The 15,260-nt window shown below is 40.2% G+C and overlaps 1 protein-coding gene across 1 annotated transcript; it reads left to right on the forward strand.

The window, feature by feature from the left end:
- The first annotated feature begins 5,385 nt into the window (after window positions 1–5,385).
- On the forward strand, window positions 5,386–13,457 carry ptmaa (prothymosin alpha a). The gene is made up of 5 exons (XM_042483656.2): window positions 5,386–5,564; window positions 8,440–8,508; window positions 8,604–8,688; window positions 10,223–10,302; window positions 12,509–13,457. The coding sequence occupies exons 1-5, from the start codon at window positions 5,520–5,522 to the stop codon at window positions 12,545–12,547; spliced, it is 318 nt and encodes a 105-aa protein (XP_042339590.1). The 5' UTR covers window positions 5,386–5,519; the 3' UTR covers window positions 12,548–13,457.
- Window positions 13,458–15,260: the final 1,803 nt, after the last annotated feature.

Raw genomic sequence — 15,260 nt, forward strand, 5'->3', positions numbered from 1 at the left:
TGACTTTGGCGAGTCCAAACCAATCCTATTAAACACCACTTACACAAATTAACTAACTGATCGAGGCAGCGGTCGACCAACATCTCCTGTGCTCAGCAATGTTAAATCTCAGTGGAGTCTGGCATTGAAGAGAGCTATATAACAGCTTCAGTTTTGTGTTGGAAATTGCTGTTTGATGGCAAGGTAAAGCAGTGAAAATATTATAAATATAAACTTAAATTTACTAGTTTACATGTTGGTACTCCTGCCTGCTTCTCTAAACTGGGGGTGTGCCAACTGACATCTACTGTAAATAACACACTGATTATGGATAAGTGCCTCATACAATCCTACAACAAAAAATCCAAACTATCCCTGAAGTATTTTTAAGAAAATATAAGCCATGTTTCCTGTGATGGTTCCTGTTGAAGACCTACTTTGTGTTCCACAGTATTTATTTGTGGAGAGCGTGTCAGTGTAGATGTGCTGTGGCAAGAAGCAGCCTCTCCTCATCTCCATCTCAACGTCTCCAGCATGAGCAAAATACTGAAGTGCAGTTTGAAACCAACAGCAGAAGTTTCCAGTGATGTTTTCCCTGGAAGATACTTTAAGTTTCTTCCACTTATCTGTTGCACCAAACTCACTGCTGCTCCTGGCAAACTATCACTGTTCACCTGACTGCCTGCAGTACGCTCAGCAGAGACAGGTCACTGCAGGACATGAGCAGGACAGAGCAGTGTGTTTGAGGTGTCCACTTCAGGATGTCTGTCCACGGTCAGTCCACTGCTGCCCTCTGCTGTCCAGCTGTCACAGCTACACATAATGTAGACGTGACCCTGTAGTCAAGTGCTTATTGGATAAGTTGACAATTGCTTATCCCACAGGTGCACATACATACGTGTTGTTTGAGCAGCCAGTGGTTGATTCACATGGAAAATCAGTTGGATTTGCCTTCATATTTCTGCTTCTTCACAAATCTCCAAAATGCAGCATTGTTTTGTAGCATTGTAAACAAATTAACAGACCAGAAGAAAAGTGCGATAAGCCTGTTTTGATATTGATAAGATCAATGAGATTCTAGTTAAACATGAAAGATCTTATCAGTCAAATTTCTGTTATTATGGCATAACAAAAAAGAGAAAAAAAGAATTACATTTGAAATGAGCGCTTTGAGTTTGACTTTAGGAACAATGTGCGCGACAACATATGTCAGTCTTAACTCAATTTGAACTCTAGCCACTACCACATAAAAGACGAGGAGTCTCCACTGAGACAGCGTTTTGTCAGTCAGAGCACGGGCATAGGTTTTATTTCAAAAATGGGAGGGATGCATACGAAATAGAGTATTTTGGGGTCCTCTGCTAGAAAATTTTGACCATCAAACAATTAATTTCCTGCATTGTGAAGACTTTTTATGCACCAATTTGTCTCCTCTGCAATCATTATTAGTGTAAATGTCTTACTTTGCTAATAAAAGTCTGCTTCCATGTTTTTTTAGAATTTTTATTCATATTGACAAATATTGAGGAGGAAGGAGGAGAGAGAGGGAGGAACAGTACAAGGAAACATAGATTTAAGGAACACAGGACTAAGGGAACATATGGGGTGAGGGAACTCTGGGCTGAGGAAACTTACAGCTGAGGGACCGTAGGGTGAGGGAACATTTCTAAGCTTAGTGAAACAGCAAGGACCCTTGGTAAGGGACTGTATAAAAAGCGGGTAGCCTACTGAAAAAAAGCAAGTAATTTAAAATCACGTGAAAATGTGGAAAAGCAAGTTTTGCCATACTTATCTATTTGCTGTTTTCATTGTCTTTAAGATTTAAAAAAACAACTTGATATTCTGTGTCAGATATCATTAGCCTTTTAATGCTACAATTAATGTATCCCTAGTTGCAACAAATACTGGGTAAGAAGTAAAATTCTGTTATTCAAATTACGAAATGGGTTTTATTTTCATATTACAAAGTAGGCTAATCTTCAAGGAAATGCTGCTATCAAGTAGCCTATCTATTGGCCAACACAGACAATGAGGTATTTTTTTCTTTTTTCTTTTCTTTCCTTTTTTCTTTCCTTTGGACCTTCCAGTCCTCTCCGCCTCTGAGTCGCTCCTGTCTTTCCCTGCAGCCACACACCCCACCCACTTTCATAAGCTGCTCCGTCTGATTGACAGCTCTGACAGCCACTCATCGGGCGCAAAGCGTCAGCTTTATGTTCACTCCAGTTCACTAACCAATCAGCTGAAATGCTCAACAATCGCGACGCCATACGTCCTCTCCAGGCCGCCATGTTTGTGAGGTAATGGGAAGGGACCACAGCGCTGCCCGCACTCCTTCAGCTATCACCGGGACCACAGAGACTTCCCGACGAACCACCTCAATCACTTTTACAGCAGAAATATCGATCATTGACTTTAATAAATACATTTTGTTTCTTTTTTCCTTCATGTTGATGATTGTTTTCTATGCCCTGTGTTATCAGTACCTTAATGGCATCATTTATATGTTAGTTTTGTATTGAATAATGTGGATGCTACACATAATGATAATGTCGTTGAGAACAGTACACCAATAAATCAGACTGCTGTGACTGAACATCATTAAGTGCTTTACAGAGAACAGTATGGACATGATTTAAATATCTGTCCACACACCTCCTCCTCGACCCCTCCCATCTGTCTCCTCTATTTCTCAGCCTCTCTGTCCCCCCCTTCTCCCTGCTCTCCATCCTTCCTCTCTCCATCACCCACCTCCCATCTCCCCTGCTCCTCCCTCCTCCCCTCTCTCTCTCTCTCCATCCATCTCTAATTATGCTCTTTCTGTCCTTCTCCCACTCCCTGTTTCTGATTCTATAAGTGCTGTAATAGAAGAGCACAACAATAATCAATGAGACCACATGAGGACAAGAACACAAAAGCAGATAATCGAAATATTGATTTAACGATATTTCAGACCATCTAGCCTACCTACCTGGGCTATGCAGAGCCACGTTTCCAACAAAAACTTTAAGTATGGTACCTTTATAACCAAAAGTAACCCTTCGGACATGGTACCCTAGACCCTAGTTTAGTGTTTCCGCTGCACTCTTAGGCCATGAGTACAGTCTGCAGCGGACACTAGCTCAACTGCCTCACTGAGCTAGTTGTTGAAGTAACTGCCAAAACAGAGCTAGTGACTAAAAACAGCTATTCTTTTTTTACCATAATTTTGGAATGAAATCTTACTGTGAGGTAATATTTGTTATATTTCGATATTCTCCCAGGAACCATTATCCTGTGGAATTATCCTAATTTATCACTCAATATTTTTTCCCTTTTTTTTCCTGTTACTACTGACTTAGGAGCTGTTGAAATGTGTAATTTTCCAGCCGTAGGCCATATAAAGTCTTATCTAAAAAGTAAAAGCAGCACTAATTGAATTAGTAATAAAGAGGCACCCTAAGTGTCTGCAGCAGTGTAGTGCAGTATAATAGCAACAGTAATTGCAGTCACTTTATTGTTGCAGTATAGCGATATAGCTATTGAAGTAGCACCAGACTAAATTATTACAGTACCAATGGGTACTATGGATACCACTTGGTTTGTATTTGAATGAAAGACCTTTCACTCAAGTACAATACTTGTTTACAGTCATTCATTTTCCTGAAAATTTTAATCCTTGGACTCAACTAATTTCAGTGGACAACCGTCTGTTTATCTGGTGACATAGACAATAAACACTGCAACAAAGGCTCCACACATAGCCTGAAGATTATGGCAAGGTCAGTCTATTTAATATGATAAATGGTAGATCCAGGTACCCAACACCTGGATCTGTGTTAAACAGCGGTGTGGTGGAGGGTATATGCAGATATACAGAGTATACCCACCTCTTTTTCTGTCCATTTACAGTATATACACCTATATGCTAAAAAGCCACTGGAATACATAGGAGAGTATATCCACTTTCTCCTTGGTAACCTACCCATCTTCCTCGCAGCACACCCACCTTATTAACTATGACAACGCCACTGTATTTTATGGTTTGTTGGCCTTCTGGAAAACATACTTTGCTGCCAAGTTCAGTATTTGTTTACAGTCAATTTAAGGTACTTGCATTTTGCATGAGTAATCCCACTTTTTCTTCCCAACAAAATAAAGTGGAAAACTTTTTGCTTCTTCGATGATACGGATTACAAAGAGTTGACACTTAGTCCTAAAGAATATGATAAGGTCGGTAGATAGGTAGGCTATAGAGGAGAAAGTGGGTATATTCTCTATATATTTCAGTTGCTTTTTGGCTTATAGGTGTATACATTGTAAAAGGCCAGAAAAAGAGGTGTGTTTCTCCGTATACCGGCATATAACCCCCACTATTCCACTGGCTACAACACTGAAATGCAGCAGATTGCCTCCTCAACAGTCTGAAAAGAGTCACTGCACACTGTGCTTTTACTTTTGAAAAGTAGCTCCAATTCTTTTTCTCATACCTATTTTTATAGAAGTAGCTACATTTAAATGCAGAACTGTTACTAGTACCTGGGTATTTTTACATTGGCATATCACATCTTCCACCACTGTACAGTAGGAGTTGCAACAGAGGTGGTAAATATATTTACATAGCCTACTGTGCAGTGGTTTTCAACTGGTGGGTCACGGTCCAATAGTGGGTTCCAAATGGACCACAAGTGACTCATGACTGTGCCAAGTTTGGGAAAAAAGACTCTGAAGCAGAGTGAATTTCTGACACAGAGCTTTTATTTTGAAGTGCCGTCTCTATTAATTCATGCACTATCTTTTATTTCTTTGTGTTCTAAGCCAACATGTTGTTTACATTTAGTGAAATGAAATTGAATATGTGATAATTTATCTAATTTGTGGCCCTTTAACTAATGACTGAGGGAAATCTGCCCCCCCTGGCTGAACCAGTTGGGAACCTCTGCTATAGTGAGTCTGTTCACCCGATAGTAAATTGGGAACATGACTGGGGTTGCATTGTGTTCGACTGCGCGACTTAATTAACACACAGTAGATGTATGTGTGTGTGTGTATGTTAAAAACACAGGGAATGAGTTTTTAAGAGTGTGCAGATATCTGTGTGTGATTATCACAGAGAGAGACAGAGAGTGACAGATTAAAGATTGAAAACTTGTGTGGACACAATTTGCTCTATATCGAGGTCACACACACACAGACACACACACACACAGACTCACACACACACACACACACACACACACACACACACACACACACACACACACACACACACACAGACTCACACACACACACACACACACACACACATACGAGGGTGGGTTGTCTATTGTTTCCCTCTGGCCAATTGCAGGCTAAATATTTCCAAAGCCAACGGACCAATCACCGCGTCCTCCCAGACACCTTTCCCCGCCTCCTGGTGTATAAAGGCGGGAGCTCGACTGGTAGACACGCCGCTGGCAGGACAACGACTTGCTTCAAATTGTCTGGAATAATAACCACTGCGTCTATTTTTTAATTTTTGCAATACTCTGACTGGATACTCGTTTATTTTTCCTCTATCTAACATGGCGGACAGTAAAGTGGAGAGCAGCGGAGAACTGAGCGCCAAGGTAAGGACGAGAGAGGAAGAGACAGGGACACAATGCTTTTTCTAACTCCGTTTATAACGGTATTACTCATTTGCCTATTTTAGGCACACTGTCTGCATAAGACAGAAGACTCTCAGTTTGTTACACACTATCAAACATCATTGTTTTTGAAGAAAAAAATGTTTTATCACATTGTGACATTCGCGTCTATTGTGGTCCATTGAAGTGTGTAGGTGAAGCTGCTGTGTGAATGATGAGGCTGGTTACGGTACAATGCATGAAATACAGAAGCTTCCTCTGTGGGTTTAAACCTACACCGCCTCTGTTTAATCGACACCGAATCACACATGAACACATAACAGTAGGCTATCTGTCATTTTACTAAATAACTAACACTGCTGCTCCATCCAGGTTGCTTTAGAGAAAAAGTCCTTGCCAAATCTGTCGCCAAACTCGCTGAAGTTACTTTCATTGATTTCGTTGAAATAAAGATAATTTGTTAACTAACGTTACCGCCCACCAGTCAGTGTTTCGATGCTGTGGGAATAAAAGCAAACCATGTATAGACTAATAATAAGAATTTAAAAAATGTAGGTTTAAACAACTGCTCTTTATTTTATTTAAAATGAAATCTTTCGATATCAATGCTGATGTTTGGGACTTGGTTTTGTGTCACAGTTTATCGCCTGCTCTCGTGTACATGCATATTCATTCATTGCATATTAAATTAATATTCCGAAGGAGTTTTCTGTAAGGGACAAAGCTGTATAATGAGACGACTAATACATACTCCACATGGATAATAACTACACTATCCAGCTTAGTCTCGACAGCCTGTAACTCCTCTCGGTGACGTGACTGCACAATAATCTTAGTTTATTCACCTCGAGCTCTGCTAATCGTTGAGCGCGCGCACGCTTCCATGTTTATAAGTGTCTTTGTTTTCGTTGTGGAGATACTCTCACTCCTCCCAGTGTCTTTATTGCTTTCTTTTAAAGATGCACAAGTACCCCGTCGTCCTTCTTGTACCTGGTGCTTCTAGGGATGCCGAGGCGGGTTATTGTTGATTCCCGCGAGCCCCCAGGGTTTTGTTTGTGATCTTATTTCAAGTCTGTCTCCTTTAATAGACACGAGGTCACAGCGGATAAGTGTGAGTGGAAGTATTATATCCATATTTATATCTACTGTACAACCCGCCGCGCTCTCATCCGGTCGGTTACTTCAAGCAGCTTGTGCGCGAGGCACACAGGGTCGTGCCCGTCTTCACTGAGCCGCGCGTGCGGCAGCGCTCGGTTTGACTGCAGCCGCAGGAGGGCGCGAGACAAGCAGACTGCTTTGCGAAAAAAAGAGCAGCGTCCAGCAGGATGTCAGACAGATAGCCCGGAGTGCGAGAGGGCACTGGACTCTGGGTTTTATTGTATTTAACAAATGTGGTGAAAAACGGTCATACAGGCAGTTGAAATAATTGAAGTTAGAATCATGGAGGTCTGCTATTGATTTATCACGAGACGGCAGGTAGAGGGTAAACACGTGAGCTGATAAGTGTGTGCTTTCTTCTGTATGGTCAGGTAGAAAAGTGGCTGCAGCAAAGGAAGAAATTTTGTTACAGCATAAAAAAAAAGCTCCAAAAGCGCGTCCTGATATATTAGTATACGACGTGGTAATACTAATGTGTGGCAGATATGTGGAGATACAGGCAGCGTATTGAACTGTAGTCCCGTAGTCTTTCAATAGGGTTGTTTGAGGAGCTTCGTCAGTAGAAAATCATTTGCTTGCCTTGGCGCCTGCTCTGATTAGCGCACAGAGAATAATCCGCCGCCGTGCTTGCTGGGAGTTGTAGTCTCTGCACTGGTGTGCCTGTGGTTTCTCCACCAGCCTCCGCTCTGAATAAACTGCAGCAGTGACAGACGGTGTCAGGTTTCAGCCAGCCAGCAGGAGGTGGGAGGGACTTAGACAGATTTCACCAATAGGAGAGCTGATCTTCAAAGCACCACCTGTCTGTGGAAAGCAACTAACAGCCTAGCTCCATGAAGGTGAGGAGGATGGAGGGGAAACTTTCCCTCCTCTTTCAGCGGGATACACTTAAGTCTGCGACCAATCAGATAGGCGAGTTTTATCAACTCTGTGGACTGGAGCTAGTACAAAACTAACATCTGTTTTCCAACCGGAACTGGAGCAAACTGCATTTTCAAGTCATACATCCATGTTTGAAGTAACCTAATGTCTGGTCTATGGCTGCGGATGCGTGAAAGAGTCATTACTGATGAAATCTGTTGTGCCTATTTTGTGTCACACTGTGGCAACTGCTCCCTTCAGTCATCACATAGTTTTTTTAAAATACTGTCACAGCCTAAAAGACAACCACAACACAACAAGACATAACTGCTGGAGTTCTCCGCACAGCTCGCACTCTACATATTACTCCTACTTAACTTTTACTTTATTGATTTTGTATTAAAATATTCTTGTTGTTTCTTTATTGGCATGTATCTCTCTTCTCTCTCTGTTATATCTATGGAGCTGTCAATTAAAAAAAAAAATCCAAATACTGGTGACAATTTTGTGATGGGATCACTCCAGCTGTGATACAGGGATCCCTGCCCTGAAGCAAATATCAGCCATTGGCATAAAGTGGGACAGCCAGTGCCCCCAGCCTACTTCTGTCCCAAGAAAGTTAGAGAGAACACAACGAGACAATACCAACCACAGAGGAGTGTGAACATTTTGCTTAGTATTTTGATGCAAAGAAACGAATATTAAGCTTTCACGCGTGTTAGTAAAGTTCATCTGAAAACAAAAACCTTGTCATGCATTTGCTCATGAGGTAATGTCTTTTGTCCTTGTGTAATTTATGCTACATTCATAAAAGTGGATATTTGTGTGTCTTTGCTTTCAGGAGCTGAAGGAGAAGAGACAGGCTGAAGAGGCAAAGAATGGAGAGGATGCCGCTGCAAACGGCAAAACTGTAAGAAAATCTCCTCCGGTTCCTCTCTCAGCCGGTAGAACATGAGTGATCCTTTTCCTTCATGTGACCACTTACACTGCGTCTCTCCCTGGCAGGATGAGGAGAATGGCGAGCAGGAGAACGAGGTAGAGGATGATGAGGAGGACGTGGGAGAAGAGGAGGAGGACGAGGATGGAGAGGGTAGGTGTCTTCATTCATATATGCTGGACAACAGAAAGACAGACCACATTAAACCAGTACAGGATTTGAATCACAAAAGCAGTCACTCTGCTTATCGCTGGCACCCCATTAAGTGTTGTGGTTGGTGGAAATGATTTACAATGCAATTATGGTCTTGATCCAAAAGAAATATTTCTCTGGGAAACATTAGTCAACCAAACAGAACTGAGTTCTCTGGACCTCAGTCGCTGTCTACTTTTGATTTGACTTCAGTATTTTATAGTTTTGCAAATGCAAAGCAAGAAATCAGCACGACCATCCCACCGATGACAGAATGCCTTAGAGTTTTGAGAACTGTGGGCGTGAACTCTGTCATAATATAAGTATTCATAAACGTGCTACCTATGTTCAGAAATAATGCTGCCTTTTTGTGCTGTATTGTAAGTATGTAAACACTGTGCAGTTACACAAACAGATAACTATCCAGCTGATTTCATCTTCCACATTGACTCAATAGCAGGGTTAGTCTGCCGCCCGGTGGCCACATTCTGTAACTGCAGTACAAACTCCAGACTGTATTGACATCAGTATACTGGAGGTAAACCCATATGAGTTCATTTAAGTTTAATGAAATTCAAATAAAAAAAAAAAACATTCTGAGCATTTTGAAAACCCTTAAACACCTCACAGACATATAGCTTAATTTAGAAAAAAACCTCAGTATTTCCCTAAAACATTCATCACTGTAGTTTTTAAACCATGATACTCAATTATAGTGCCTTTGTTGACGACTGTTTTCAGTGGCAGATGTATACATATTTGTATTTTCTCTGTTCCCAAGCAGTAGTACATTTTCTACATTGTAAGATACTACAGCCAAATAAATTCAATTGAGAGTTAGGTTGAATAACTCTTCATACTTTCACTGGCAATGAACTTTATACGGTAATGTCCTGTATAAATGTATATACAATGCATGCATTCTTTTAAACGTGTGTATCTGTTTAGATCTTACTAGTGTTGTCACAATACTGTAATCTCCAACTTTGATCAAATATTTTGAGAAATATATCGGCATTTGATGTCATTTTCAATACCATGGGTAAAACTGACATTGAAGGCACAAAAAATATTTTTCTGTGTTAAAGATACATATAACAACGCTGTAACTTGATGACGATGATGACTTCTCTTTTCTTTTTTAGTAGCAGCGAACAGCAGAATGACTACAGTAAACAATAACAATGAGAGAGCGAAAAATGAGTATCCACAATCATTTCAAACAGGCAGTATGGGCAGTTAAATTGATATTTTTGACAACACTAGATCTTACAAAAACACACCAAAAGACAGATAATACACCAGACCTGATAAACACAGCTGAAATGCAGTAACATTACCCGTTCAAGCATCTCTGGATGATAGAGAAGTGATGGATAAGAGGAGTCCGCCGTAATATTTACTGTAAGGTCGGCGTAATCTTATATCAACTCTGTAATGAGGGGAGCAGTCACTGTGTCAGTCTAACAGCCTGCCATGACGTGTGCGTGTTCAGGTGACGAAGAGGATGATGAAGAGGAGGACCTCGATGGACCAAGGGGGAAGAGAGCAGCTGATGATGATGATGATGATGAGGTGAGGAAGAGTGCCATAATAACAGCAGCGTTCCCTGCAGTAGTGTCCTTAATAGTGTTATTTCAGGTGATCTGCAGAACAGGAGGTCAACACATTTTATTCTGGAGGGATTATTTGTTTGGTAGAAAGTAGTTCCCTTAAAAAAAAAAGTCTTAAAGTGACCTGATTCATACACCGCACCCCAGATTTCCATTCAAACACAGGTAATACAGAGCACGAGACACAGGAGCTCACCCTCAGGTCTCTAGTTGATGGTTTGGATCATGTGCACAGCTCAGCCATATCCAAGTCTTCACTAACATGATGGAGACTGAATGAAAAATCAATATCAATGTCCAGCAGAGCAGAGACTGGACATCACTCAGTCAGTGACAGCTGAGTGCAGCACCATCACTGAAAGCTCAGCTGCACATTAAAGCCTTATCACCGCTATTACAGCAGGGGAGGAGTGTACCCAAACTGAATGCAACGTGTTAATTAGTTCAGTCCACAGAAATAGAGCCAGCTGATCTGAATTGCAGGGAAACATGGGTAAAAGGCAATGAGCCGCTTGGAGAGAAATGTCTCTAAAATTGCAAGAAATTAGTTCATTAAGGAAATTATTGAAAAAAAAAAAAAGCTTGGGACAATGTCTAGAGAATTTTAATTATAATTATTATAATTAGACGTTTCTAATTATTTTACAGAATTATTATAATTTTTAATCAGTTTTTCCAAGTCATGTCTTTTTTTTATTAAATTGAATTACATTTTTTACATTCCTGTTTTTTGTTGTTATTGTAACTAATTTTCTTTTTTTTGTTGTTTTACTTTTTTGTTATTTCTTGCTAATTTTGAGCTAATTCCATCTGAAGTTGCTCATTGCCTTTTTCCCGTGTTTTTTTTTTAAATAAATCAAGCCGGTTTGCCCAGGTTTCAAAGGGCTAATGGAAACACACTCATTGTATCATTGTCATCATCTTCTTTATGATGCACAGACAGGACAGTGAATTTCTCTCAACGAGGAAGTGACTGATGACTAAGACACTTTTATGCCTCCACCCAGGCGACAGTCACGGCCGGAGGCACGATGCTTTCATCTTGACCAAACGTCCGTCCGTCCATCTGTCCGTCGCATTGTTGTGAATGTGTTATCTCAAGAATATCTTGAGGAAATTTCTTCAAATTCGGCACAAACATTTACTTTAACTCAACGATAAACTCGTTTAATTTTGGTCGATGATGGCATTGGTCTTATTCTTGTGAATGCAATATCTCAAGAAGGCCATGAGGGAATTTCCTCAAATTTGGCACAAACGTTCACTTGTGCCTAAGAATGAACTCAGAAAAAAATTTGGTTGCCGAAGGTCAAAGGTAAGGGTGACCTCATAATACATGTACGTGTCAGCTCAGGAACTGAGTGGGAGACATTTGGTCAGACTCTGAATTGGTTCGGGTGTCCACCTTGAAACTGTGTTGATTTTATACATCGTTTATGTCTCCGGATTGAAGATGTGTGTGAAGCATCCATGTTTTTACAAACACAGATGCAAACTGTAACTGTAACTCAACAGCACCACGGAGGCACAAAACCACAAGGTGGTAATTCTACACCAGTTAAGTAATCAAGACATAAATATCAGACGCATGGTAGCTTATCAATGCAAATAAATAGATGCTCACGTATTTCTACCCTACAACAAAAAAAAGCTGCCTATCTGCTTGTCTTTAAGGTAACTTAACAACTGAAGCTGGGAAATCTCGCAGCTGGAGGAATTAATTAGCACAACAAATTGTTCAAGACAGTCAGTGTAGGTGGTGAGCGAGCCAGCACGAAGACAAGGATGCTCAAAAACCTCCGGATAGAAAAGAAGAAGAGGTGAGCTGTCAATCACAGCTTTAGAGGACAACAGACAGAGCTCATAAACAACCAACACAGAATATGCTCACCTGTCTTTGACCTGCATGCAGCATACAGGAGCAGATCTATGGAGTCATTCATCTGCAGGGAAAGCCGGGCTGACGGCGAGACATTTCAGCCTGCCACCTGGTATTGATAGCCGGGACGTGTGGTGTAACTGTTTCTATCACAGACATCACCACTGTGTTCACAGACACAGGACGAGATGAAACAGAACGACAGTGCTTCTCCAATCATGTTTCTGTGTGCTTATTGTCGTATTTACCTGAGACGACCACTCTCACCTCGTTTTTTGTTTGTTTCCAGGACGAAGTTGAAACTAAGAAACAGAAGACCGCTAAGTAGAGTCTGTCTGGAGGACACCACCATCAAGAGACAGCCAGTTTTCCAGCAAACCTTCAACACCTCAGTCCTCCCTTCTTAACAAGAATACTTTTAAAAAAAAAAGAGAATTTGTTTGTATTTTTATTTACATTTTATATTTTTGTAAATACTGTAAGGAGGTCGGCCATCTTGCAACAGTGATCTTTCTGGGTATCAAGTGGTGCTTTGAAGATTTTTAGATCCAGACTCGCCATCGTCGTCAGCCGTCCACATTCTGTATGAACCGACCAGAAGCATCCGGCCTGTGATTCCACCCACAGGCCGGATGTCCCACCCCGGCTTTCTTTTAATACATTTTAAGACTCTAGGGTCAGTAGGAACAAGGTGTGTGTTGACCTGTAGTCTCATGGGATTGTTACAGTGACTCAGCGCTTCTCAGAGTGCCGAGTGTGTTTTAGCGGTAGTTTGTGCGCGATTCCACGGCTGTAGTTTCTGCTGTCCATCTGTCCCTATTTGTCCGTCCGTCACGGCCAGATCTGAATGTTTTTTAATGTCTGTGCTATTTTGTTGAACAATAAACAGCCATTTGATTTTATTTGTTTGTAACTGTGTTAGTTTCTACCTGTCAGTTGTGTGTAAAAAGACAGAAGAGGAGCAGTTATCAGTGATGTGTGATCTTTTAGACAGATTCAAAATGAAAAAATCAGATCAGCTGATTTTGAAGTTTGGACAGCCAGGAAATCACATCTACTTTTTTTGTTTTTTTGTTTTTAGATAACTGGTTAGTATGCCATGTGGTTGAGGACTGTAAAACACAAACTGACACAATAACTGTTGGAGACTCTCTTCATACTTTCCTTTTGAAAAATATTCAGCTTGCCGGGTTGCACCTGTCCTGGTTGACAGTTTCAATAAAGTTTGTTCAAAACAATCTGCACTGGTGGTCATGTGTTTCATGTCATTTTTGTGTCTTCTTAGACAGCACTGCAGAAGACAGGTGGGATGCTTTAACCCTTTGATACCTGGGCAAATTGGCTTGATTTATGTCAAAAACATGGGAAGAGGGCAATGAGCAACAAAAGAAGAAATGACCCAAAAATCAAGATATTAGTAAAAAAAAGTCCAAGAAAACTACCTAATTTTTCTACCATTTGTAAAAAAAAAAAAACCCAAAAAAACAAAAAAAGCCCAAACAAGTAAAACAAAACTTGAAAAAGTGCTTTAAAATATAATAATCATGTAAAACAATTTTAAATATGATTTTAACATTTTTTCTCTTTTTTCCCTCTAAAGATAATTTTCAAAACCCAATTTCTTGCAATTTGTAGACCATTTCTCACTAAGTTGCTTTATGCCCCCCATATGTCTGAAATAAATTGCACATACTTTGCTCAGGGTTACAAGGTTTTAAATACTTGCGTCTGAAAGCAGCACAAGGAAAGTGATGTTGCTACAGGTTTCAAACGGTTAAACTGCTGTTGGGATGAAGATGCAAAAGAATTGAATTAACTATGAAGAGCAAAAGCTACACTTCCTGTATGACTTGTTTCTCGATGTGTTCGTGATTTAAGAACAGATGAAAAAAAAAGTGAATAATTCATCTTTTAATCAAAGCGCTAAATAGGGCATCATTTAAGACTGCTGGGAAATCAGAAAACCAGTTTTAATTTGCCAACTGCTGCGTGTCCTTTCAAAGTGTTGTTATGTAACAGGCAGAGTTCACAGGCATTGATTATTTGTAGAGATATTAAATAAATACTTCTTACACAAAATGACCATTTGAATATCGATTACTCGCTACGTGGTCAGATGAATTCATGGAGAAATAATTTTCACATGACTGAATTTAAAACCAAAAACGGCAAAACTATACACGTTTACTAACACATCATGATTTAAATCAGAAAAAAACCTATACATCAATTTAAACTCGAGTTTTGGTGCAACAAAATTAAGTTTAATCAAGGGTTTAGGGTAAAAACTAACGTGAGATTTAAAGAGGGGTTTAAATTGAATCTTTCTTTATTTTAACTAGTTTTAAAGTTTGGTTTAACACAATTTAAAATGAAACCATGATTTAATCAAGTTTAATAGTCAATCTTTGTTGGCGCAAACCAGATTGTTAGTGATTATTAGAGCAATTTCTAGTAAGCTTTAATAATTTCCCTCTTTTTTTGAGCCACTTGAATGCATCACCTGACAGGACGCGCTCATTAACAGCAGGTGTGTGTGAGATGAGTCGAGCAGGAAGACGCTAAGAGGATACAGCCTTAAACTAGTTTTACTTTGACATATTCGTTTATCGGTCCAGTGTCATTGTTTTGAACTTTATTTTCGTAAAGGCCTCTTTATTTCCGGGAACTGTTTTTTTTTCCTTTTCTTTTTGACGCGACAACCAGACAAAACCGTTCAGCCGCATCCAGCAGCTCTTCACGCATCCTGCAGATCTATGGACACCCGCAGCATCCGGACCCTCAGACAGTGAGTACAAGACACTGTCATGGAGACAATTCCAAAACTCTTTCCATGACTTTTTAAGGAACCAAGAAAAAATTGAAAATTCAACAATAATTTGTTTTTAGGGTTTCCACCATAAATGGTGTAATTTTGGCTATTTTTAGCTTGAGGGTATTTCTTCAAATTTGGCACAAACCCTTGCGTCGACTCAAGGATGAACTGATTAGAATCAAAGTTTAAAAGTCAAGGTCATGCTGACCTCATAAAACATGTTTTT

This window comes from Plectropomus leopardus, chromosome 5, assembly GCF_026936395.1.
Source record: "Plectropomus leopardus strain MGB_pleo_1.0 chromosome 5, ASM2693639v1, whole genome shotgun sequence".
NCBI lineage: Eukaryota > Metazoa > Chordata > Actinopteri > Perciformes > Serranidae > Plectropomus > Plectropomus leopardus.

Excerpts from the sequence above, each read along its gene's own strand:
- ptmaa (XM_042483656.2), top strand. The coding sequence starts at position 5,520 with ATGGCGGACAGTAAAGTGGAGAGCAGCGGAGAACTGAGCGCCAAG. Across the intron at positions 8,689-10,222 it reads GGAGGACGAGGATGGAGAGG|GTGACGAAGAGGATGATGAA; the intron begins GTAGGTGTCTTC and ends GTGCGTGTTCAG. Across the intron at positions 10,303-12,508 it reads ATGATGATGATGATGATGAG|GACGAAGTTGAAACTAAGAA; the intron begins GTGAGGAAGAGT and ends GTTTGTTTCCAG.